This window comes from Idiotropiscis lumnitzeri, chromosome 20, assembly GCF_059441095.1.
Source record: "Idiotropiscis lumnitzeri isolate Australia: NSW breed Sydney's pygmy pipehorse chromosome 20, RoL_Ilum_1.0, whole genome shotgun sequence".
NCBI lineage: Eukaryota > Metazoa > Chordata > Actinopteri > Syngnathiformes > Syngnathidae > Idiotropiscis > Idiotropiscis lumnitzeri.
Window position 1 is genome coordinate 1114705 of NC_142410.1, and position 24977 is coordinate 1139681.

Here is a 24977-nt window from a genome sequence, read left to right on the forward strand (position 1 = left end):
AAGCAACTTTTCACAAAAAACTCGGGCAAAGTCCTCTGACGTTGCCACCAGGTTTAAGCATTTTCTTTATAATAAAAACACTTGTAGCTTCTTTGCTCATGCCCAACTCGGTCGGCATTTATTTGAACAAGCAGCTTCTCAGCGTCAATTTTTTGTCACACAGTTTCAACTGCCCATGACAGTGCAAAATTGCCCCTTGTTGACGTGATTGATAACAATAACATATCATATTGTTATATAAACAACATCATGAGATTGCATTTAAAACTATCAAGATGAATTCTTGGTGTGATAAAAATATGCCATTTGAAACAAATTACTGACCAACCAAACTAATAAGTACAAATAATAGAGATTAAATATCTTTTGTCCATGTCTTACTTATTCCACAATATGATAAATATAAATCAGCAACCATGAAATGTGTTTGATATGTTTCAAGAACAGAAAATATATATTCAGCGACTAACGTGGCTAGCAAACATAAGGTAATATTATCTAAAGTCGACAATATACCAGCGACTCCATACTGTTATTTCAATTCACCTGCGAACATGACAAGCTAATGATTGCTAATATTATCAATTGCCTACCTTTGTAGATACTCTTGAATAACGTATCTTACTGGCCGTGACCCCATATTCGTACATAATTATGGCTCCTGCTGACACTTTCGACAGATTCCACTCAGCGAGCTTCCACTCATCGGAGTGCCCATGAACGTTGAGAAAGCCACACGCTTTGCATATCCTTCTATCTAGATCTCAACCACTTTGTGTACCAATTGTTATCATTGCTTGATTTGACAGTAGCAATTTGACTGAGGGGCCTGTCAAGTTTTTTTTTTTTTTTTTATCATAGTCAAATGCAGCAATCCATCCAATTCTATTACATAACTTGGTCTAAAACGAATGTTTCTCATGGAAAGACAAACAAAATCCCAATGTTTGTTTATATTTACTGTTATTCAGCTGTCTTACATTATCATCGTAGCTAATTAATACAAAAGATATGTTCAGCACAGATGTCATAGATTTTTTTCTGTAAAACTGGAAAATTTACAGTATACTGTAAGTGAATCAGTTAACTTTATGACAGAAAAAATTGTATTAAAGACAAAGAATAAACAAAAAAGAATTTGTGTGTCTACTGGTGATTTGAGATGGAGATGTTGACTGAGGGAGTGGTCAACTCTTCCATTATCATCGCAAGGATGTGACACAGCTCCTTGGCCTAAAAGAGACAATGAAAGTGAGGAAAAAAAATTAGACAAAGCACAGACTTAACTTGTGCATTGTTTATGATGCATGTCAAGTAAAAATTACAAACATCATACCAACTTTCTATTTATACCAGAATTTATAATGATGATGAGTGATGAATCATAGTAAAGACACGTGTTCTATAATATTAATTATGTGTTTTGAATTGTGGGTTGAAACGCTCTCTGTAGAGCTGGCTGTCAGACTAAACAACAACGCTAGAAGCCAGGTAGTATCCTGTTGCTTCTGAATGGTGTGACAAATTGATTTTCATACCAAAAAACCTTAAGATGTTGTGAGACATTTGTAGGTTATTGTAATTAGTCGTGTTTTAAAAGCTGTTGCTTAATGCTCGCTGGCATGCTTTCAGCGCTAATCGCATCGAGACTAGGCTGCTTCTGAATTGTTTGGTACCTGTTTTTTACTGTTTAATCGATGATGCAATGTAGTTATTATTAGGAAGTAATGTCGCCTCTGCACAACACAACCTGCACGTGGCTTGAACTGATGACGTAGTGGATCTAGTACGTTCCGATTTCCTACCCTGTGTCTTCCCTCCTCTACGGGGGAGGGGGAAGACAAAAATAAAGGATTAAAGGGAAGTAATGGGATTGGGCCTTAAATGTGAAAGTCAAGTACTCTACATGTGGGAAAAAAGGGGATGTCGTTAATATTTGTGAACTGGGGGCATGTGAAGCCCTTTGAGACTTTCCTTTAAAGACTATATCAATAAATTTGACTTGACTTCATTACTCAATGCTTCAATCACATTAGCTTTCTACTGACACCTGCTGTAGAGTAAAAAGCATAGCAGATGAAATCTTGAATCACTTTAACATAAAATGAGTTCACATGATTGTAGGGATCACGGGCACAACACAACAAGGACAAACCACACAACCACACAATACTACAAAGGAGGCACGCAGAGACACACAATATTATACCAGAAAATTAGAGTTTTCACAATCATGACTGCTTTAGTGCACATACAAATAGACTGACCATTGAATGACTTGAAAATGGTTATGGCAAAGATCCCAAACGAAAGGATAGATGAGGTTTATGGCGAAGAAACTAAGAAGGTGCACTAAACGAAAGACAGCTGTACAAAAACCCACAAGAGATATAGGGACTGACTGGCACACTGCACAACATATGCCAGTACAGCCAGGCAGCTCTACCAGCAACCGAATCCTTTTTGAAATGATTGGTAGGGTGAGCTTGTGGCACACCTGAAACCAATCGTTCACTCTCACCCCCACACTGATTGGCTGGCTGAGCTGGAACGAGGGCCACCAATCACAAAGGATCAGGGGTAGAGCTCCCGCACACAAATAAATAACACATAAAAACAACTTAACGGCCACAAAACATTGTGGGCCTTAACAGTGTGTAGTGTAAATATGGCATACCGTAGTTAAGACGCACAACATCAAGCAAAATGGTGTGAGGTCTCTAATTGAAGCTTTCATACCATATTACATTGTTATTTGCAGTGAAGCACCTCTGATGTATAAAGATGCCATAGTACTGTGTCTCACATGGCCAAAAAGTCTTGGCTATTAGTTCATAGTCATTGACATGTTTCTACAGGCGGAGCCTATTCAAGAGACACAATATGGTATTGGGTACCACCATTTGTGTTGCTGGTCAAGTATAGCTTCATCAAAATTTGACTGCACCCCATTTCAAAGATCATAGCATTACAATAACAAAGTGGCAGAACTCGTCATAAACTGCTGCTATTGCAGTAATGCAGTATTGCTGTAATGAATGAACAAATCCGTTTTTCAAAGTTTCTTTTTCAGAAAGATGTTACAGTGTGGAAAAATGTACTTCTCCCGTCTGAACCACTTACCGTGGCGTTTCAGACAATAATTAATACTTTTGGTTTCACGCCAAGACGCATTTATTCACTTGTGCATTTAGTTGAACTATTTGTTGGCCTGTTTACTGCCGCATCTTTTTTCTTTTCTGCCCCCTCTACCCCGGGTGGGGGATTTGGTGACGGTGACCCGCTAGGAAGTTTAAGGCATTGACCAACTGGGCAGGGACCTGTTCCACCGATGTTGTCTTCCTACAGCGCGTCATTTGATGAATTTATATACTTTAGCATCGAATCGAATTATTTGTTGGCCTGTTTGCTGCCGCTTCTTCTCTTTTCTGCCCCCTCATCCCCTGCTTGGGAATTAGGTGATGGTGACCCGCTATGAAGGAGATGTGGAATCGTCCAGCACATGTTCAACCTGAGCCTGAAGCTGGGCAGAGTCCCCCAGCTGTGGAAAACATCCTGCCTGGTTCCGGTTCCAAAGACACCCCATCCGAAGGAGCTCAACAACTTCAGACCAGTGGCGCTGACGTCTCATCTGATGAAGACCCTGGAGAGACTGGTCCTCATCCATCTGCACCCCCTGGTCAGCTCCTCAATGGACCCACTCCAGTTCGCATACCAGCCTAGCATCAGTGTGGATGATGCCATCATCTACCTGCTCCACACTTCACTCTCCCACCTGGAGAAGGCGGGGGGCACGGTGAGGATCATTTTCTTTGATTTCTCAAGTGCTTTCAACACCATCCAGCCCGCCTTATTAGGAGACAAGCTGGAGCAGGCGGGAGTGGCCCACCACCTCATCACATGGATCCACGACTACCTCACAAACCGGCCACAGTACGTGAGGACACAGGACTGTGTGTCTGATGTGCTCCTCTGCAGCACGGGAGCGCCGCAGGGAACTGTTCTGGCTCCCTTCCTATTCACCCTCTACACCTCGGACTACAAATACAGTTTCACAAACTGTCACCTGCAGAAGTTCTCTGATGACTCTGCGATTGTCGGCCTCATCACTGACGGTGACGATCGGGAGTACAGAGGGGTTACGCAGGGGTTCGTGGACTGGTGTCAGCAGAACCGCCTCCAAATCAACGCTGGGAAATCCAAAGAGCTGGTGGTGGATTTCCGCAAGCGTCGGTACTCTCCACCTGCACCAGTGAATATCCAGGGAACAGACGTTGAGAGGGTCTCAACTTACAAGTACCTGCGTGTTCATCTGAACAATAAACTGGACTGGAGCGACAACACAGACGCTCTCTATAGGAAGGGTCAGAGCAGACTCTTCCTACTCAGGAGGCTGAGGTCCTTTGGCGTTCGAGGAACACTCCTCAGGAACTTCTATGACTCTGTGGTTTCATCAGTCATCTTCTATGGAGTGGTCTCCTGGGCAGGAGGCATCTCGGGCCGGGACAAAAAAAGACTGGACAAACTAGTGAGGAGGGCCAGCTCTGTCCTGGGCTGCTCCCTGGACTCTGTGGACTCAGTGGGGGGCAGGAGGATGACGGCAAAACTGTCATGAATGCTGGACAACCCAGCCCACCCACTCAATGACACTCTGAGAACACTCCACAGCTCCTTCAGTGATAGACTGTTACCCCCTCGCTGTGCCAAAGAGAGATTTCGCCGCTCCTTCCTGCCGACTGCTGTCAGACTTTTTAACAAAAACATTGGGTCAGGCCTACAAACGGGAGGGCATTAGTGCAATTGTGCAGTCCCAGGATGCAATATACACTACTACTGTACTTTCAGCCAATGGTGTACTTAAATATTGACCAATGATGTATTTTGTTTACCATTACAGTATTCTTATTACAGTACTTTTATCACTGCAGTATTTCTACCATTGCAGGATGTTCACTATTACAGTACTTTTATCATTGCAGTATTTCCTATCATTGCGGTACATTTTACTATTACAGTACTTTTATCATTGCAGTATTTTTCTATCGTTGCAGTAGTTTTACTATTACAGTACTTTTACCATTGCAGTATATTTTATCATTGCAGTATTTACCATTAGAGTACTTTTTTCATTGCAGTATTTTCTATCATTGCAGTACTTTTCTATCATTTCAATACTCTTACCATTACAGTACTTTTATCATTGCAATATTTTTATCATTGCAGTATTTTCAATCATTCAGTAGTTTTTATCATTACAGCGTTTCCCCCTCTGTATAATGGACAGGCATTAGGAGTGTTTCCTTACACTTAGATACGTTTATACTGTGTATATTTGCATGCTTTTTATGAATGTCTGCTGCTAATGTTATACATTAACGGCTACAATACGCCGCTGAGTCTGTGTGATCTATATCTTTGCTGCTGTAACACCTCAAATTTCCCCATTGTGGGACTAATAAAGGACATCTTTATCTTTAAGATTACGGCACTGACCAACCGGGGAGGGACCTGCTCTGCCGAAGTCATCTTCATGCAGCGCCTCATCTGATTTACTTATATTTCAGCACTTAGTTACTTGTTGGCCTGTTTACTACCTCTGTTCTTTTTTTTCTGTTCCCAGTTCCCCAGCTTGGGAATTAGGTGATGGTGATTCACTTGGAAGTGGCTGTTCTGATTCTACACCAATTGACCAGTACAAGATCAAAAGCTGACATCATCCTCGGAGGTGCTGCCATGGAGATTACGGCCCTGGACGAGGACCCGCTCCACTGAAGTCATCTTCCTGCAGCACTTCATTTGATTGACTCTTACATTATCTCAACTAACATTGTATAGCATCATTTTATGTGTCAAATGTTGCCCACTTGGCATCCATTGCAGCCTGGTCATCCTGAAAGGGGGTGTTGCAGCAGTTTTTTGAGTAATGCAATATGGCAAGACTACCACTAGGGCAATTGATGACATCAGCACTGGTTGCGCTCATATATCAATAACGAATGCAGGACAGGGCTGGGAACGCTGGTCGGATACCGTTTTTCAACTGCACTTACTCAAGACGCATTACTTATTATATACAAACTTGGTGAAGATAGAAAATAGTATATTGTATTGATGTGCGTACGTTTTTTATTTGAAGTTTGGAAGACCGTAGCCATTTATTTATTTATTTGATTTACTTGACCTCACGGCATGACATCTGGACTGAAATGACTACGATTAGGACTGAAGGATTGTATTACGATTGCTGGCATTATTTTAAATACTTACGGGACAGAAGGTCAATTATTTAATTTAGCTGGTTCATATTTACTGAATATGTTAAACATTGATTAAACAAAAAACATTTATCAAATGAATGTAGAAGTAAAGTGCATAGATAAGATTGACTGGGATCGTAGTCATGGTGTTTACTGATTCATTCATATGCTAAATTTATATTACTTAGTTTAAATGTAAGACCTCAAACTTGCACACATAGTATTTTCATGACCCACACTCTCATTCAGAACAAACAGATTGAGTCTGCTCAGGTCAAACTGATGACAAACCAGATAGCACTTCATGGACAAATACGATAAAACACATTCTCCACATAGGCCATAGAAGATACAAACACATCAAGTTGGGCCGGGGAGGAGGTCACAGGGACGCTATCAAGAACACCAAAAAACACAACAATTTGATCTGGGAAAACATACACCACACAATCTGTACACTGACAAGATTACAGGGGAATCTGAGCAGGAGAGACGGAGAGACTGCCGCCTGCCTGAGGAGGTCAGCCTTGGACGTGGAGCGTGGACCGGGCCGGGGGAAGGAGCAAGGACGACCGATTCAACCTACATGACCCTTGACATAGAAAACCTCCTATAAAATGTGAGGCTGGACTGAGGTCAGCGCGTCATTTTTCGATTCTGCTCGTCCAAGTACAGTTTCTCGTGAGATTAAGAAAATGCCGCCCAGATATCTGTACTTGTACTATTTCCTGAACTCCAGAAATCGAAGAAAGTAAAATATCGGAACTCTAATCAGCTGTTGTTGAGTCTTTATTTGACCCTTTTCTTCTTGAGTACAAAAAACGAACATGCATTGGAGTAAGTTTGGCTTTTAAGGTTCATTTACTAAATATTTCTAATTTTCTCGGTGGCTCAACTCCAACAGGACTAACCCTTGACTATTTGACGTGACATACATAACTACACGTCAACATCTAGACCAGTGAAGCCAAGCGAACATCATCGCAACTTCAACCCATGGTGAGTGAGTGCGCGTTAAAAACTTTCTTTCGCCAGCGTATCATTGAAACAGGCCATAACAGGGGGATTCCCCCATTTGTGGTCCCTTCTCAAGATTTCTCACCTTTCCCCTAATGGGGTTTTGCGTTTTTCCTTGCCCTCCTGGAGGTTAAGATCAGTGGATGTCGATTGTGGTTTTGTAAAGCCCTTTGAGACTGTCTGTGATTAAGGGCTATACAAATAAAATTGACTTGACTTGACATGCCACCAAAGTAAAAGCTGTAGTTAACGTTCGTACACAGTTAACGGCTGATATTTGTGCCACTAGAAACTAAATCTGAATATTATCGATTTGAATGTGAATTGTAGATGGAAAAATTCAGATTCAAATTAAACAATAAATATACAATGTATGTATGTAATTAAATTAGTCACTTTTCAATCCAATAATTCCATTTTCAATTCAAATATTCAAGTTTAGCAATTCACAATCAAATCGATATTCAGATTCAGTTTCTAGTGGCACAAATATCAGCCCATCGGGGTGCCTCTAGGATGAGCAATGAATTCCAGGTACATAGATCTCCTCGTCGGCCAATCAGCCCCTTCGTTTTGAAGGCTGTAAACTATGCCATTAGGATTGCCAGCCGCCATCCTCAGACGTGTTACTTTGATTGTGCTTTTGCAGGAACGAATAGACCACTGCCGCGTTGGGCACTTGCAAGGCTGGTTTCTGATTTCATCCATCCATCCATTATCTGTACCGCTTCCGCCACCGTGCCGCCCTGGTTGCTGATTTATTCATCGCAAATTTCTCTGGCGTATCTTATATCTATGTATATATATATATATATATATATATATATATATATATATATATATATATATATATAAATATATATATAATATTCCATTCAATGGCGGCTGGCAATACTAATGACATAGTTTACGGCCTCCTATGTACCTGGAATCCATTGCTCTGCCTAAGAGGAAGCCTAAAGTTCTCGTATGTCTGTCACTGAAGTTTGAATTTTTACTCGGCGAACTGAATGTGAGCATTTGCGGTATTAAATTTTTAGTGAGATGCACTTTTTTTGGGGGGGGAAGGAATTAAAAATGCATTTTACAGTCTTAAAATAATTTATTGGGGTACAGTTCCTGACAAAAAAATAATTCAGATGGCAAAATTCAGATTCAAATTAAACTATAAATATGCAATTTAGGTAATTCAATAATTCAGTTTTCAATTCAACAATCCAGTTAATCCAACTCCCTCTGAGGCTATTATATATATTATATCAACAAAGGGGCGGCACGGTGGGCGACTGGTTCGCATGATGGCCTCACAGTGAGAGACAGCATCGGGCGTGGGTTCGATCCCGGCTCCGGCCTTTCTGTGTGGAGTTTGCATGTTCTCCCCGTGCCCGCGTGGGTTTCCTCCGGGTACTCCGGTTTCCTCCCACATTCCAAAAACATGCATGGGCGCTGCTGTCAACCAGTTCAGGGTGTCTACCGCCTACTGCCCGAAGATAGCTGGGATAGGCTCCAGCACCCCCCGCGACCCTAGTGAGGAGAAGCGGTACAGAAGATGGATGGATGGATATCAACAAAGGAAAAATGCATCCATCCATCCCTCCATCCATCCACGCTGCTTATGCTCATGAGGGTTGGAAGTGTGCTGGAACCTATCCCAGCTGTCTTCAGGCAGTAGGCGGGGTACGCCCTGAAGTGGTTGCCAGCCAATCTCAGTGCACACATAGCCAAACAAGCATTCACACTCAATCGCATCCAGCATGTTTTTGCAATGTGAGAGGAAACCCATGCAGGCACGGGGAGGACATGAAAACTCCACGCAGGGAGTCTACAGCCATGATTCGAACCCTTGACTTCAGCATTGTGGGGCGGACGTGCTAACCAGACACCACGTGCCGCCCAGATAAAATACTGATCAATTAAAATAAATAATGAAAAATATGACATTGACAATTTACATCTCATATTTTGTGCATCTAAGTATCAAAATCATAGATGTACAACAATGTTCAACCAGTTTTTGCACTTTGTTTTTTGTGTGTTTTTTTTTTTACTTGCAATCGATTCAGAAATTGATTTTACTCAATGAAAAGTGTTAAAAAGGGACAAGGCAATGTCAGTTGGAAAGAAGTAAATTGACTCATCACCTGTTTGAGATGAACTGTTATTTTTTGGGGCTGTGTCCCATAGCTGATGTCCATTGATGGTGGTTTTCCTGCATTTTTGGGGCGCACAGTGCGCATGGACTGAACATCAGTGAGAGGAATATGAAACACTACCTCCTGTAAAGGAAAGAGATAGTGTACCTTTGATTTGATTGCAACACTTTTGCAACACTCTTTCATCAGCAAACTAAGATTATGCCTAGTCTTATCTTTCATGAAATTGTTTTGAATAAGAACAGGTTAGAGCACTTTTTCTTTTGTTGCCATTTGAAGGGAGAGGAAGTTAGCATGGGTAGGGCTGACAGTTAAGGTACCCTGTAAATCCACCAAATTGTGGGCACTGATTGGGGCGACCCTCTAGCCCATGTGACCAAAGTAGGTCTTGTTTTGCAGTAAATGGAGGTCTCAACAGTTTAAAGATCGGACCCTATATGGAGTTGCCACACTTGGCTACATTGCTTTTGGGCAGGTCATCAACATTTTACACTTTACCCAGACAACACAACATTCAAGTTTCTTCCTCTTGCAATTTAGATTTAGTCCTTCTGTCGAGTAAATGTTCAACGTAGCTAGTAATCAGACAAAATTATCAAAGTTTGCCTTTCCCATCAATCTTGGGGTGGTTTTGGAAAGCGCTTAAAAAGGTGATTTCAGGAGAAGAACTGCTTCGCACTTTGGCAGTAACAAAACAATGCTGTTAAAAATGAGAAATAAATTATTGAAGTTCTGTACCTTTGTCTTAGGATGAAGAAATAACACCCCATCATGGTTGACACTGACCATGCAAGGGGAAGGAAATCCACGCTGACTGACTTTCTGGGCCAAGTAATTGTTGGAGCCAAATAGACGTTGGCTACTCAGAAGCACTGTCAAAGAACACAAATCATTTGATTTCAAATAATTCAAGGATACGGTAGGAGAAGAAGCAACTACTACTAACCAATAAATTGAATTTTGGCATCGAGTGGGCTGAGAGCCTTCATGGCTTCAATCTTTTTTAAAGAGAAAGAGTGGATCTCATCCAAATCTGTGTTCTGCCCCTCCTGAACAGGCAAGTACTTCTTTATTTCCAACCTGGTAGAGGAATACATGAAACAAAACCATAAGTCATTTACTGTACATAAAAAAACATGAGTCCCGCTTTCAACTTTATCCACCAAGTACTGACATTTGTTGCAGGCTTTTGGTGTCACCCTCTACTGATGTCATTTTCTAGTAGTCGCATACTCAATGAGGTACAAGATAGGACCGAATGAAGAATACACACAGGCATGCAACAAAAGCCTATCATTAATGTGATAAGTTCCTCCCACCACAATGAAAATAATCATATGCTATGTGATACACAAATGAGGGAACGGGATATTGATGATGGGACAAGGGTTAATAAAATGGAGAGAAATCAATTCAAGGACTAGCAGTATGGTTTTGGGATATGCCAGCAAAAGCCTCACCCTTCCCTGACAATTTTTCAAGGAGTGTCAGACACTGTAATATTATACGTCTCCTACATTTAATTTTTAACCCATTAAATGATTTATTAGTGAGAAGGTTTGGTTTTTGTAAATGAATTATTGGCATCTTAATCATTATCAATGGCAATCAGTTCCTCTTAAAATTTTCCATAGGCGTACTATCTTGGGCATGCTGTTATTTTTTGCCAAGCCCTCAACACCACGGCTTGCACTGTGTGTACGTCTGCACAGCGAGTGATAACATGCAACTGGAGATAACGCCAAAAGTAAATCTGCAATTTCATTGGACTATCGAATTTTCTCAGTTTTACAGATTTACACATTTACATATTTCGGAGTTGGTACTATGCAACCCCAAAGAATAACTTCTGGGAATATTTAATGTATTCATTTAAACTTCACATTGGCATGGCCCAAAGCTAACACAGCAACTGACAGCTAAACTAAAAACCACACCGCAAGACATTCTGTTGGTGACTAATGAGGCTTTATGAGCATCGCATTATTGATGTATAAAAATTAGACAAGAAGCTGGTAAAAGAATTGATATCTTCTCTCAATTAATTCATCAAACTCAGTTGTTCTTTTGCGATTGAAAAATAGCCTGTTGAGGACAGTGATGGGGGTGCCTTTCGATCGTAGGCCCTCTACCATCTGGTCAGTGGGTCTGCTCAGTAGCACGTTTAACACTGCACTTAAGTGCTGTGATTTGAGTCCACTTTTCACAGAGTTCTGCTTGGAACTGCATTAAATTGGTGCATTTATGGATGGATGTTCAGGATGTAACGATTCACTGAAGCCCCGATTCGATTTGGTTTTCGATTTTCAGTTCCCAAAATTGATTCGATTCAATGTTTTTTAAATCGCTGCCATGATTGTCTCGCTGCGCTCGTGTGGGGCTTCAGCCATCCACAAAAGCAATTTGCATTGATGTGTAATATCCATCCATCCATCCATCTTCTGTACTGCTTCTCCTCACTAGGGTCGCGGGGGATGCTGGAGCCTATCCCAGTTATCTTCGGGGAGTAGGCGGGGGACACCCTAAACTGGTTGCCAGCCAATTGCAGGGCACACAGAGACGAACAACCATCCACGCTAAAGGATAATGTAAATGGCAGTCAATTTAAAACTGAACAAAGGTTAGACTGCTCGGAGCCACTTTTGTGATCCTGGCATGGAAGTCCATTGTTTCAGAGGGGTCTCGTTCACACCTCCTGTGGTGCAGCTGTGATCTAATCTTCCTGCATTCCTCTCCTGAGTGTCTGGTCATTAGCATGGTCTAAACTTCAGTTACACTTAAAGGATTTCATACTTTTGACTATTAAAGGAATATAAGAGTTTGAGCTTAACATAGTTCATTAGATGTTGGTGCATCCAATGTATGAAAATGTGATATTGTAAAATGCTGAGAGTGTGACTGGTGGCGCGAAACTGGTTGCGGGGGTTGTGCAAGAATGGAATGTTTTAGAAGCAGAAGGCGCTGAGCGAGACGAGATGACTCCGGGAAGGAGCGGCCATCGGGGGATCGCACGCAGGAGGAGCCACGGGATTCGGCGGGAGGAGAAAGACCAATGAGAGCGAGCTAAAGTTAACTGCAATACACATAGCCAATAGAATCATGCCAGGATGCCTTTGTCTGTGCCATTTTGCATGTTGTATAGTATGAATCAGGACTGGGCAACTCGGAGGTAGAACACATTCGCTGGTGGCAAGAGAGGTGTAGACTTGTATTGAGAGGGATCCGAGATCTAGGTGCCATGTAGGAAATCTGTATTGGGAATAAATCCACTTCGTGTGTGAAAATGCCGGCTTCCTGATACCTTTCTATTGCAGAACGAGCGCGCATATTGTTGGATGAGTGAGAGTTGGGTAAGGTCGCAAATTGGAGTCAGATTACTAATTTGAGTTTACATTGGGTTAAAGTTAAATTCTAACATTGATATAAAGATAATTTCCAACAACGCTCACACTCATACCTAGGGGCAATTTAGAGTGTTCAATCGGCCTGCCATGCATGTTTTTGGAATGTGGGAGGAAACCGGAGTACCCGGAGGAATGATGTGTAATAGTATTTACAATGCTGAGTTGCACTAATTCTATGAAACTACCTATAAATACTAAAAATAAATACTTAAAAACTAAATAAACATATTTCACTTTACTTGGACATCAATCGATTTTTTAAATGTTGACGGGACTGAAATCATATGAACAAATTTAGGGTAATATACTGTGGTAAAGAAAATATAAACACTTGAAATATTATTTGGTTTTTATTAAACCTTAATACAAAACGCTATGTTTTGCTTCACTAGTATGAATTATATCATCACACATACAAAATGCGATATGTACCTGAAAAGCCAAACTCCCACCCCAAATTTTATTTGTCACGTGCCTTGGTATATTCTAACAACCTAGGTAGGTGTTGTTGTATTGTTAGGTGTTGCCATTAATGGTTTGTGACATCTGGGTCGTCATGTTCTGTTCCTTTGAGTGCTAAGATTTCTGAGTTTATAAAGGTAACACATGGTACGTGGTTGTCGAGCGACCGTAATAGCATCCTGTGCTATTCTGTTCGATGAAAACAGGTATACAAAAACTGTGTTTTGGTTTTAATAAACGAGAGTAGACACTACAATATGTTAGTGTACCACAACAGGACATTGTGTGTGCCGGTCAGACGCATATGTGTGCTAAATACAGCTAGCTTCTACAGACAACTGTCAGAAATTAAATCGGGCATTAGCCGCAACCTGCTTCATTTTCAAAGTGCTCTTTTATCATCGCTGTGCAGCAATAAAAAAGGGCGGTTTACTTTGTATTAAGTCATTTGGTTAAATACGGCCACTTTCGGACTTTGTTGCTAATGCTAACACGGTTTAGCCCTTAAACTACACTACCCACAATGTTTCTGTTTTGCATTACAGAGGACCCACTAATGTGTAAGTGCATTTTTGTCAAGGCATTGTGCGTATGTAATTTTTTTGCAGCAGAGACATTAGAGAGCGGCTCATGGCGTTGCAAATCGTTACTTGTATTTTTTACATCGAAGCATATTTTAAGCAGTTTAAATCAATATTATACCAATTTTCGATGAATGTTTACATACTTGATTAGTAACCATTCTCACAATGTACAAAAGAAGTGAGGAATGTTTATCTTTGACACTAAGGTTTCTTGCGTGCGATTTAAAGTGCCGACCATTACATCAATCACTGATGGTGTAGTGGTACATTCGTCTGATTTGTGTGCGGGCAGCGTGGTTTCGGTTTCCACTCAGTGACAGTGTCTATGTCTACCCTGTGAGTGGCTGGCGACCAGTTCAGGGTGTAGTGCGCCCGTAGTCAGCTGGGATAGGCTCCAGCACCCTCCCGTGACCCTGTACAGGATAAACGGTGTGGATAATGACATGACCATCACATCATTTGGAATGATAGTGGCACCGCCGAAGGTGTACAGAAGTGATTTTCTGGTTAATTTTGTGGTGATTTTTGTATCCAAGCTGTCGGCGATTTGGACACACTCATTTTCTTTTGGATATGTCCAGCCAGCCAGGTATTTATTTGTATTAATTGGACATTAGTGCTAAATTAGGTATATTTTCACATTGTTTTATTGTACTGTATTTGTAACAGTTTGACTGTGGAATTAATGCCGTCTGTAAAGACAGAGTCATTAAATTTATATTGATGACGTCTGTAAAGACTGAGTCATTAAATGTATCAGTGACAAAGGAGCTATGGTGTTGTGCATTATATTCAGGGAAGAAGAGATATCCCCAAAAGACTCACATTTGTAGAACTCGATGCCTCCTCCGTGGCAGCAAATAGAAAGCTGTTGTTTGTGGAGAGGGAAGCTCCACTTACACACATACTTTTTTCAATCGCAATTCTCACGGCAAGCTGCCTAGATTTCTGATTAGCGTGGCATAAAGATTCCACAGTATATATGATATATACAGAATTTATTGTACTGTAGAGTCTCTTATATTGTAAAATAGAAAAATAACACATAAAATTCAATGTCTCCTTCGTAGGAGCAAATGGAAAGCTTTTTATGTGTGCAGTGGGAAGTTCCACCAACACACACCCTTCATCCAATTACAGTTCTAAAAGCAGTCGCCCAGGTTTCTAATTAACATGGCAAAAACTAGAGTTTTCAGGAATCTTTTTTTTTTTTGTGAAGAAACTATAATTAGAAAATAAACAATATAAAACAATCTGAATAAGATTGTTATTTGGGAAGGAAACACATTTTTCAATTGAGTTGTTGTCCACCCCTCCTCACTTAAAGCACGATAACCACTTACGTTCGTTTAGTGCGTTATTTCTTCATAATAAAGTATATTTTCACTTCTCTTTATATTGTACTGACTTTTTTTCACCCACAAACCTATTGAAATTTGAAAAAAATATTTAACATAAAATCTAAATATAATTTGGCGGTTGGAACACATTCATTGCATTTGCATTTATTTCACTGGGAAAAGTTACCTCCATTTATAAACATTTTTTGAATTACAAAAGGGGTCACAGGGCAAAATATATCCGGAACTTGAGGTACTGGTGAACGAGCACTTCAGCAATAGGGGATTCAAAAATTACTTTTATGTTGAATATTTATACATTTTGTATTTTTCCGGGATTCATTTTGCCATTTCAATGTTTATGAACATTTTTCGAAGGGGGTTGGTTTTGCAAAAAAAAATAAACATTAAAAAAACTTTTATTTTTTGAAGTAATTAAAATACTTAGTTAAAGCCTGAAATTAATCAAAGGGCCAGTTTCCCATCCCTGATATAGTACATCAAATACCATGGATAATCACTCACATTGAGAGCTGTGTTTTCGTTCCCTCAGACAGGTGCTGCAGGACTGACAGCTCTGCGGCAATCTGCTGAACTGATGAGGACACATTTGTAGGACTAAGCAGAAGAGGCCTGTGCAAGTAGTCACCCTTGAGCTACAAAGTGAGAGAGAGAGAGAGAGAGCGAGTGAAAGAGTGAGAGAGAGAGTGAGTGAGTTATTCTTCATTTCACATCATCAGTCAATATTAACAATGATAAAGGGAGTTCAACCAAGAATTGCATCTCTCTCATACATACATACATATATACATACATACACACACACGCCGACACACACCCAGACCCACACGCACACACACATATATATATATATATATATATATATATATATTAGTGCTGTCAAGTGATTAATTTTTTTAACTAATTAATCACAAAAAATTCCATGATTAATTATGATTAATCGCATTTTTCAACTACTATTTTTTTCCAAAGCTTGTAACAGATATTTACTTGAATAATATCTCGTAATTCATGCAAAATAACCAAATATGAAGTATATTTAATTCAAAGGCTGTTCTAATAGTTTTCTTTGATTGTTGAATACGATCTAAATGGAGACATCTTGACAGGCATTTTTCTTCGAAACATTTCTCAAAACTGCCCACAAGTACCAAACTCCAGCAGTGTTGCAAGGCCCAGTGGGAACTTGAACACGGTGTTTTGTTCTGAGACTTGCTAAAGATGTACAGCGAATATGGCACAATATTTGCAAAGTATGGATATTTTTAAGTAAATCAAGCTGAGTTAATTGAGTTAAAATATTTAACTGAGTTAAAAAATTTTGGATTAATCACCTGAGATAATGCTTTAATTATATATATATATATATATATATATATAGTGCCGCTCTTCAGGCTATTTCTATGAAAATTATTCATGGTCATTATTAATACTGTTAAAAAACATTAATGTTGTTAAAAGTCATTACAAGTCATGTTGGATGGTCATTTAACAATTTCTTTACGTTGAAAAGAAAGTATTATTTCTAGATGTACATTCGGTTTCCGATTATGTCATTTCCGGTTTTCGGCGCGATACTTCCGTGTTGTTTGCGTCGTGGAAAGAAAAGATAATATCCGCGGTCACGATGGAATCGGAATCTAATGCATCCACTTCGAATTATCCGGCAGGAATGCCGTAAATCTTGTTTCATAAAACCTTACTTATATATTGATGCATATTTTCATTGAATTGTAATAAAAACGAACTCGATGTACGATGTGTGTTTGCAATGGCTCTTCTGCAGGTGTAGAGAGTGACTTTATTTTTTGTAATTACAGTTTTTACCACATTCTTCTGAAGAGAATTAAACGCTCTCTAGATGAACTCCAGGGTCTTTGTGGTTTAGTTTCTCAATTGAAAACACTAGAGTGAAAAGGCATTATTGGATGATTCTTCATGGTCAAAATGGCATCCAGTAACAAGTAATCTTGCAGTTCTAGCACCTGACACTCATCTGTATCAGCAGTAAGCGCTTCCCATGCTCGAGCTAAAGCAGAGGCTGCTAAGGTGAGAGCTTCGTATGCAACCAAAGAAGCACAGTTGAAATTGGTAAAAGTAGAAATCGCCTCAGAATTGTAATTGTTAACATTGCACAGAGAAGCTGACGATGCCAAAGCTGAAGCTTGAGGAAGCTGATCTAGGAGACCTGCAACAAGAGATTCAAGGCGCCAAGGAAAAGATAAAGATGTCCTTGAATAGTCCTACAATGGGGAAATTTGCAGTGTTACAGCAGCTAAGATATAAATCACATAGAGGCGGCGGCGTAATGTAGACGTTAATGTATAACATTAGCAGCAGACATTAAGAAAAAGCATGCGAATATACACAGTATATACGTATATACACAGATCCCCTTGTATATACACACTTACATCCTGCAACATATACAAATGTAAGGAAACACTCCTAATGTCTGTCCATGGTACAGAGGGGAAATAAATAAAAACGCTGCAATGATAAAATTACTGAATGATAGAAAATACTGCAATGATAAAAATACTGCAATGATAAAAGTACTGAAATGGTAAGAGACTGAAATGATAAAGAAAATACAGCAATGATAGAAAATACTGCAATGATAAAATTACTGTAGTGGTAAAAGTACTGCAATGGTAAAAAAATACTGCAATGATAGAAAATACTGCAATGATAAAAGTACTGTAATAATGAAAGTACTGAAATGGTAAGAGTACTGAAATGATAGAAAAATACTGCAATGGTAGAAAATACTCCAATGATAAAATTACTGTAATAGTAGAAGTACTGCAATGATAGAAAATACTGCAGTGATAAAAGTACTGTAATGATAAGAATACTGTAATGGTAAACAAAATGCAGCATTGATCAATATTTAAGTACAGCATTGGATAAAGCACAGTAGTAGAGTGTACTGCATCCTAGGACTGTACAATTGCACTAATGCCCGCCCGTTTGTAGGCCTGACCTAATGTCCTTGTTAAGAAGTCTGACAGCAGCCGGCAGGAAGGAGCGGCGAAATCTCTCTTTTGTACAGCGAGGGTGTAACAGTCTATCACTGAAGGAGGTGTGGAGTGTTCTAAGAGTGTCATTGAGTGGGTGGGCCGGGTTGTCCAGCATGGATGACAGTTTCGCCATCATCCTCCTGCCCCCCACTGAGTCCACAGAGTCCAGGGAGCAGCCCAGGACAGAGCTGGCCCTACTCACTAGTTAGTCCAGTCTCTTTTTGTCCCGGCCCGAGATGCCTCCTGCCCAGGAGACCACTCCATAGAAAATAACCGGTGAAACCACAGAGTCATAGAAGTTCCTGAGGAGTGTCCCCCGAACGCCAAAGGACCTCAGCCTCCTGAGTAGGAAGAGTATGCTCTGACCCTTCCTATAGAGAGCATCTGCAGTGTCGCTCCAGTCCAGTTTATTGTTGAGATGAACACCCAGGTACTTGTAAGTTGACACCCTCTCAACGTCTGTTCCCTGGATATTCACTGTTGCAAGTGGAGAGTGCAGACGCTTGCAGAAATTGTTAGGATATGTCACCGATTTTGTGTATTCATAATCATGTTTTGTACACTATTTGTATCACTAATAATTGTATACACATAGACACTCATTTATAGCTTTAGCGCACATGAGCACAGCTTGAACACGCACACACACACATTCGGAGTCAAGTTTCTAAATCTTTGAGCTGAAGTTTTAAACTGACCACTGTGATTGGTTGTTTACTGCCTGCCTGCTAGAATTCTAGAAGACAGCCCCCTCTTTGGCTCTTTAAGTCCGGAGGGGAGTCAGAGGAAGGGGGTGTGGGAGGCCGAACATGCCTGTTCGGCCTTCCGTCGCTCTCTCTCTCTCACCAATTCGCGAATTGTCAAATAAAACTTTGCTTGATTAACTTTGGACATTCAGCCATCATTATTTAAATAATTCCCAGTGTAAAAAAGGCGTCAGGGCCGTTTTAAACCTGACAGAAATCCACCACCAGCTCTTTGGATTTCCCAGTGTATATTTGGAGGCGGTTCTGCTGACACCAGTCCACAAAACTCTGAGTAACCACTCTGTACTTCCGATCGTCTCCGTCAGTGATGAGGCCGACAATCGCAGAGTCATGAGAGAACTTCTGCAGGTGACAGGTGGAGGAATTGTATTTGTAGTCCGAGGTGTAGAGGGTGAACCGGAGGGGACATGTGCTGGACGATTACACACAGCTGGTCTGAGCATGATTTGAGGAGGTGTGAGCTAATCCCATCTGGACCCGCTGCCTTCCTCACCTTCATCTTCCTCAGCCTGTTCTTCACCTGAGATGCTGTGAGGAACAAGGCTGAGCAGGAGGAAGTGGTGGTTGTCTGATGTGGCTGGGAACTGAAGCCTGTGAAGAGAGAGAGAGAGAGGGGAGAAAAGAGAGGGGGAGAGAGGGTCTCGTTCGCAGCGGCAGGAGGGGTTGGTGGGGCTGCAGCAGGGGAGACTGAGCGGGGGGAGGCATTTGATCAAACCTATTGAAAAATAGGTTCAACTCATTTGCCCACTGAAGGTCCTCCCCCTTCTAGGTCTTACCTGGTTTCCGTGCCCTGAGATGGTCTTCAGGCCCCTCCAGACATCCCTGGCATTATTCCGCTGCAGTTGTTCTTCCATCCGCATCCTGTAGGACTTTTTCCCCTCTCTGATCCTCCTTCTCAGCTGACGTTGCACTCTCTTCAGCTCCTCCTTGTCGCCTGACACAAAAGCCCTCTTTTTCTCCTTCAGGAGAGCTTTATTGTCCATTGTGATCCAGCGTTTGTTGTTGGAGAAACATCTCACTGTCCTGGTGGGAATGGTGTTCTCCATGCAGAAATTAATATAGTCTGTAATTGTGTCTGTTAGATCATTAATGTCCTCCCCGTAGGCTTCGCTGAATACCTCCCACACAGTTGTGTTGAAACAGTCCTTTAAGGCCTCCTCGACTTCTCCAGACCATCTCTGAACTGTGCGTGTCACAGCTGGCTGCCTGCGGACCAGAGGTTTGTACACAGGCAGGAGAGCATCCAAGTTGTGGTCAGCTTTGCCCAGCGGGGGGTGGGGCAGTGATGTGTACGCCTCCTTGGTTTTGGCATAGAAAAGGTCCAATATTTTATTGTCTCTGGTGTGGCAGGTTACATGTTGTGTGAATGAAGGCAGAGGGGAGGAAGGAGAATCATGATTGAAGTCACCAGAGATAAGGAGCAGGGCATTTGGGTGCTGTGTTTGTAGCCTGCTCACAGCTGCAGTCAGTACTTCACAGGCTGTCTCACTGTTAGCAGAGGGCGGCACGTACGCCGCCACCGCGATCACATGACTGAACTCTCGCAGTAAATAGTATGGACGGATGCTAACAGCTATCAGCTCAATGTCCCGACTGCAAAGTTGATCCTTAATAGTGATTTGCCCCGGGTTACACCATCTATCATTAACAAACACAGCCAGCCCTCCTCCTTTCCTCTTACCGCTCTCCAGTGTCATGTCCGCACGTAGGATTTGGAAGCCGTCCAATTCCACGACGGCGTCCGGCATTAGCTCTGTTAGCCACGTGAACATCAGCAAGCTAGCCTCCCGGAAATTCCTCAAGTGCCGGGTTAGCAATGTTAGCTCATCCATTTTATTGGGAAGGAATCTAACATTCCTCATAATAACAGAAGGGAGGACGGGGTGGTATCGTGTCCTCCTTGCCTGGCGTTTAGCCCCCGCACGACATCCCCGTCTTTTCCTCCTCAGCTCGCGGGGGATATCGGGTCTTGCTCCGGGAGCCGGCGCAGGTTTAGCACAGAGGGCTAACAGCTGATCTCTCTTGTACACGATCGATCCGGAGCTCCGAGTTTCGTCTCCAGACACGGTCACGCAAAAAACAGCCCCCAGCAGCAATAAAACCACCACAAGTTGGATGTCCATTGCTGCAATGAAGTGAAATAAACAAAACAGGATAAAGGGAAAAACACACAAAAAAGGCTCAACTGTGAGCTGGATCTGCTGAAACAGGCAGCCACTCGCGCGGAGCTAGAACCAGAAAAAGGAAGATGGATATCTCCCTGGCCTACTATTTGTGGACACCTCTCGCGGGATTGGTCCAATCGTTGACAAACTCCCATATGGACTTCAAGACAAGCGGATGTCACACGGCTCTCAGTATAAAGACGAAAACCAAGGCTGTTTCCTACCTTTCAAATATTTCTGAGAATACATATGCAAAGAGGCAAAGAAGCGCAACGATCTTAATTTCAACTATCAGAACAGCCAATCATCATCAAAACCAGAAAAATCCTATGCAAAGAACTTCAACTCCAGTAAATCGATCGCTGTGCACAATACCCATGTTTCTCCTGTTAACAAGGACTTTGATACGAACTGCCCACTGCATAACACGCCACACACCGACTTGAAAATTGCAGAACATTCAGGAACAAACCACTTGATGAACAAAAGGCCTTCCGCAAAGAGAAAGGAATTTGTTTTAAATGCTGCTCTTCAGACACTCATTTTGCCAAGGACTGTGAATTAAACGATGATACAACAAGCCGTACAGACATGTGTAGTCCAGGTCAGTGGGGTCGTTCATGTTCGAAAATATGCCTCGCACACATGTACCCTAAAGGTCACAAGGACAGGGTAATCAAAGTTTGTGTGATATTAGATGATCAGAGCAACCGTTTCCGAGCAAGACCTGAGCTTTTTGAGCTCTACAACATTAAAAATACACCAGTTTCCTACAGCCTTAAAACATGCTCTGGTATAGTTGAAATGTTGGGAAAATGGCAGATTTTCAAATTGAGTCACTACATGGGTCGGTAGTTGTCCCTCTACCACCGCTTATTGAATGTCAAACTATTCCCAACAATAGGAGTGAAATCCCAACCCCTAGCGCAGAGATACACCAGCCGGACCTTCAGTCTAGAGCAAAGTACTGTCAGGGTTGGATCGCCGGGGGGCGAGGAGGAGGCGTTGTCACGATCGCCGTACGGCGAGGAGGGGGTGGACCCAAAATGCGAGGAAGCGGGGAAGCTAGGCAAGGGGTAACTTAAGAGGATTTTAATGAGTGAACTAAAATGGACAAACAAGGTACTGGGAGAAACAAACAAACGAGGCCAGGTGCAAACATAACACAAACAAACTAAACGTGACTAGACTGAACAAAATAACGGGGACCAAGGACCGTGACAAATACGGGGGGCCGAGAGCGGGCGCATGAGCGAGAGCGAGACGAGACGAGACGAGACGAGAGCAGTGAGCGGCCGTGACAGTCCGCGAGGGGAAGCAATGTTCCGACGCTGAGCTGTCGGGATGAGGTGTTCAAATAGTCCAGTCCTTAAGTGAGCAGATGGGGATCAGGTGTGTGACAGTAACGGGGAACAGGTGCGTGGCTGGTGAGGAATGAGTGCTGAGGGGAAACGCCCCACTCAGCTGACAAAAACAAACACACATGGCGTGGGGGAAGGAACGTGACAAAAACAATAACAAAAACACCTGACATGACCGACACGGGTCATGACAGTACCCCCCCCTTAAGGGACGGATTTCAGACGTCCCCAAAACAAGGCGAAAACAAAGTCCAAGAACGAGGGTGGGCGGAAAGGGGTAGGGAGGTGGGTCAACGACCCGTGATCGAGGCCGGTCTGGCGGATGCCCGGGAGGCCAGACCAGCAAGTCCCGTCGGGGCCATTCGGGCGGACGACCGGGAGGCGGAACCAAGGCCCGCGAACTAGACCGGTCTGGAGGATGTCCGGGAGGCCAGACCAGCAAGTCCCGTCGGGGCCATTCGGGCGGACGTCCGGGAGGCCAGATAAGTAAGTCCACCCGTGGCCATTCAGGCGGACGTCCGGGCGCACCCGAGACAGGAACGTGGAGCGGCGGCTGGTCGTCGAGCCCCGCCGATACAGGAACGTGGAGCGGCGACAGGCCGGGCGCAGCAGGCGGGCCGGGCGCAGCCGAGACGGGGAACCTGATCCCTATCAGCCTGCCGCCATAGGGAATCAGGGGAATTGTCATGATCCGCGTCGGGCATGACAGGGGCTTTGTTATTGTTTTCATGTGCATGCGGTTTTTGTTATTGTTTTCGTCCCCTCCTTCCCGCCATGTGTTTTCTGTTATTGTTTTGGTCAGCTGTGATAGCGCCTCCCCTCAGCACTCGTCCTCACCAGCCTGTTCCCCGTTACCCTCATCACGCACCTGATTCCCATCTGCTCCCCTAATTACTCGGACTATTTAAGCCTCCCAGACCCACCACTCTGTGTCGGGTCATTGCCGCAAGTTACGGACTGCCACGACCACGTTTCGCTCACATTCATGTTCTTGCTTTTGTTCTCCTCCTCGTTCCCGTTTGCCTTCCTCAGCCTTTTTGCCTCGGTTTTGTTCCTCGCCCCCCTTTTTCTGTTCGTCACGTTTGGTACCGTTGTTATTTTGCTCCCGTCCCGGTTGTCTTCCTTTGTTGAACCCCTTTAATAAACCCCCTGAACGACATCCATTCCCTGCCTCCTCGCCTTTTGGGTCCACCTTCCTCCTCGCCGAAAGGCGACCCTGACAGGAATGGGAGACGCGAGGGACCGAGACTAGGGGTGCTGGTGAACGTGAGCTATGAGACGCAAGGGGGACGTGACCAGGTGCTGAAACCGATGGGGGACGAGGTGTGCGACGTGACCGTGACTTTCGTGATTTGGGGCGAGGTGAACGACACGAGGTAACGTGGGAGGTGGTCTCAAAACGGTCAAAAGCAAATGGTAACGGAAATTGTTCGGGGGGAGGAAAGTGACTGGTACTAACTGCATCTGTGTCGTGCTGAGCATACAACAGGTCGTAAATGTATTCAAAATCATCCTCATGATCTGAGTCTACAAAAATGTGAGGGGGTGTAATAGCATTGTGTTCAAAATCTTCTTCGTAATCTGAATCTATAATGAGATGGGGAGGTATGACAGGTGGGTAATCCTTAACATTATCACGAAACGCAGGGAAGGAAACAGACGGGGAACGAAAAATTGCACCAACGTGATGGACGCGGGATTGGACGGCAGGCTGATGAGGGCGGTTGTCTGATCGGCGACGACGATGACGTCGCCGAGAGCTTCCCGCTGGGTCCGTAGTTGGTCGGAACATTCTGTCAGGGTTGGATCGCCGGTGGGCGAGGAGGAGGCGTTGTCACGATCGCCGTACGGCGAGGAGGGGGTGGACCCAAAATGAGGCCAGGTGCAAACATAACACAGACAAACTAAACGTGACTAGACTGAACAAAATAACGGGGACCAAGGACCGTGACAAATACGGGGGGTCGAGAGCGGGCACATGAGCGAGAGCGAGAGCGAGACGAGACGAGACGAGAGCAGTGAGCGGCCGTGACAGTCCGCGAGGGGAAGCAATGTTCCGACGCTGAGCTGTCGGGATGAGGTGTTCAAATACAGATGCTAGGACAAGCAGTTTTTAACCGTACAGAAAATGACAATAAGCCAGCTCTCTCAATTCAGGATAAACTGTTCCTAAAAATCATGGGCAGTGCTATGTACGGCGATAAAGATAACAACTGGGTCGCCCCATTTCCATTTAGAAATCCTCACCAGCAACTGCCAAACAATAGGGAATAGGTCGTCAGTAGGTTCTCATCCCTGAAATGCAACTAAAACAGGAAACCAGAAATACAGGAACAATATGTGAATTCATGGAAAGGATCTTTTCCAATGGCCATGCTGAAATAGCACCTCCACTTAAACTGGCACAAGAATGGTACCTTGTA

At 43.0% G+C, this 24977-nt stretch overlaps 1 protein-coding gene across 1 annotated transcript in view; it reads right to left on the reverse strand.

The window, feature by feature from the left end:
• Positions 1 to 1071: 1071 nt before the first annotated feature.
• myo15b (myosin XVB) overlaps positions 1072 to 24977 on the reverse strand; it is a 151476-nt gene continuing 127570 nt past the window's right edge. The window contains exons 38-42 of the mRNA XM_088284636.1: positions 15743 to 15873; positions 10374 to 10507; positions 10166 to 10299; positions 9416 to 9550; positions 1072 to 1233 (exon numbers count right to left, since the gene is read on the reverse strand). Coding sequence (XP_088140762.1) covers positions 1147 to 1233; positions 9416 to 9550; positions 10166 to 10299; positions 10374 to 10507; positions 15743 to 15873 — 621 coding nt within the window. The 3' untranslated portion in view covers positions 1072 to 1146. The remainder of the gene's footprint in view (positions 1234 to 9415; positions 9551 to 10165; positions 10300 to 10373; positions 10508 to 15742; positions 15874 to 24977) is intronic.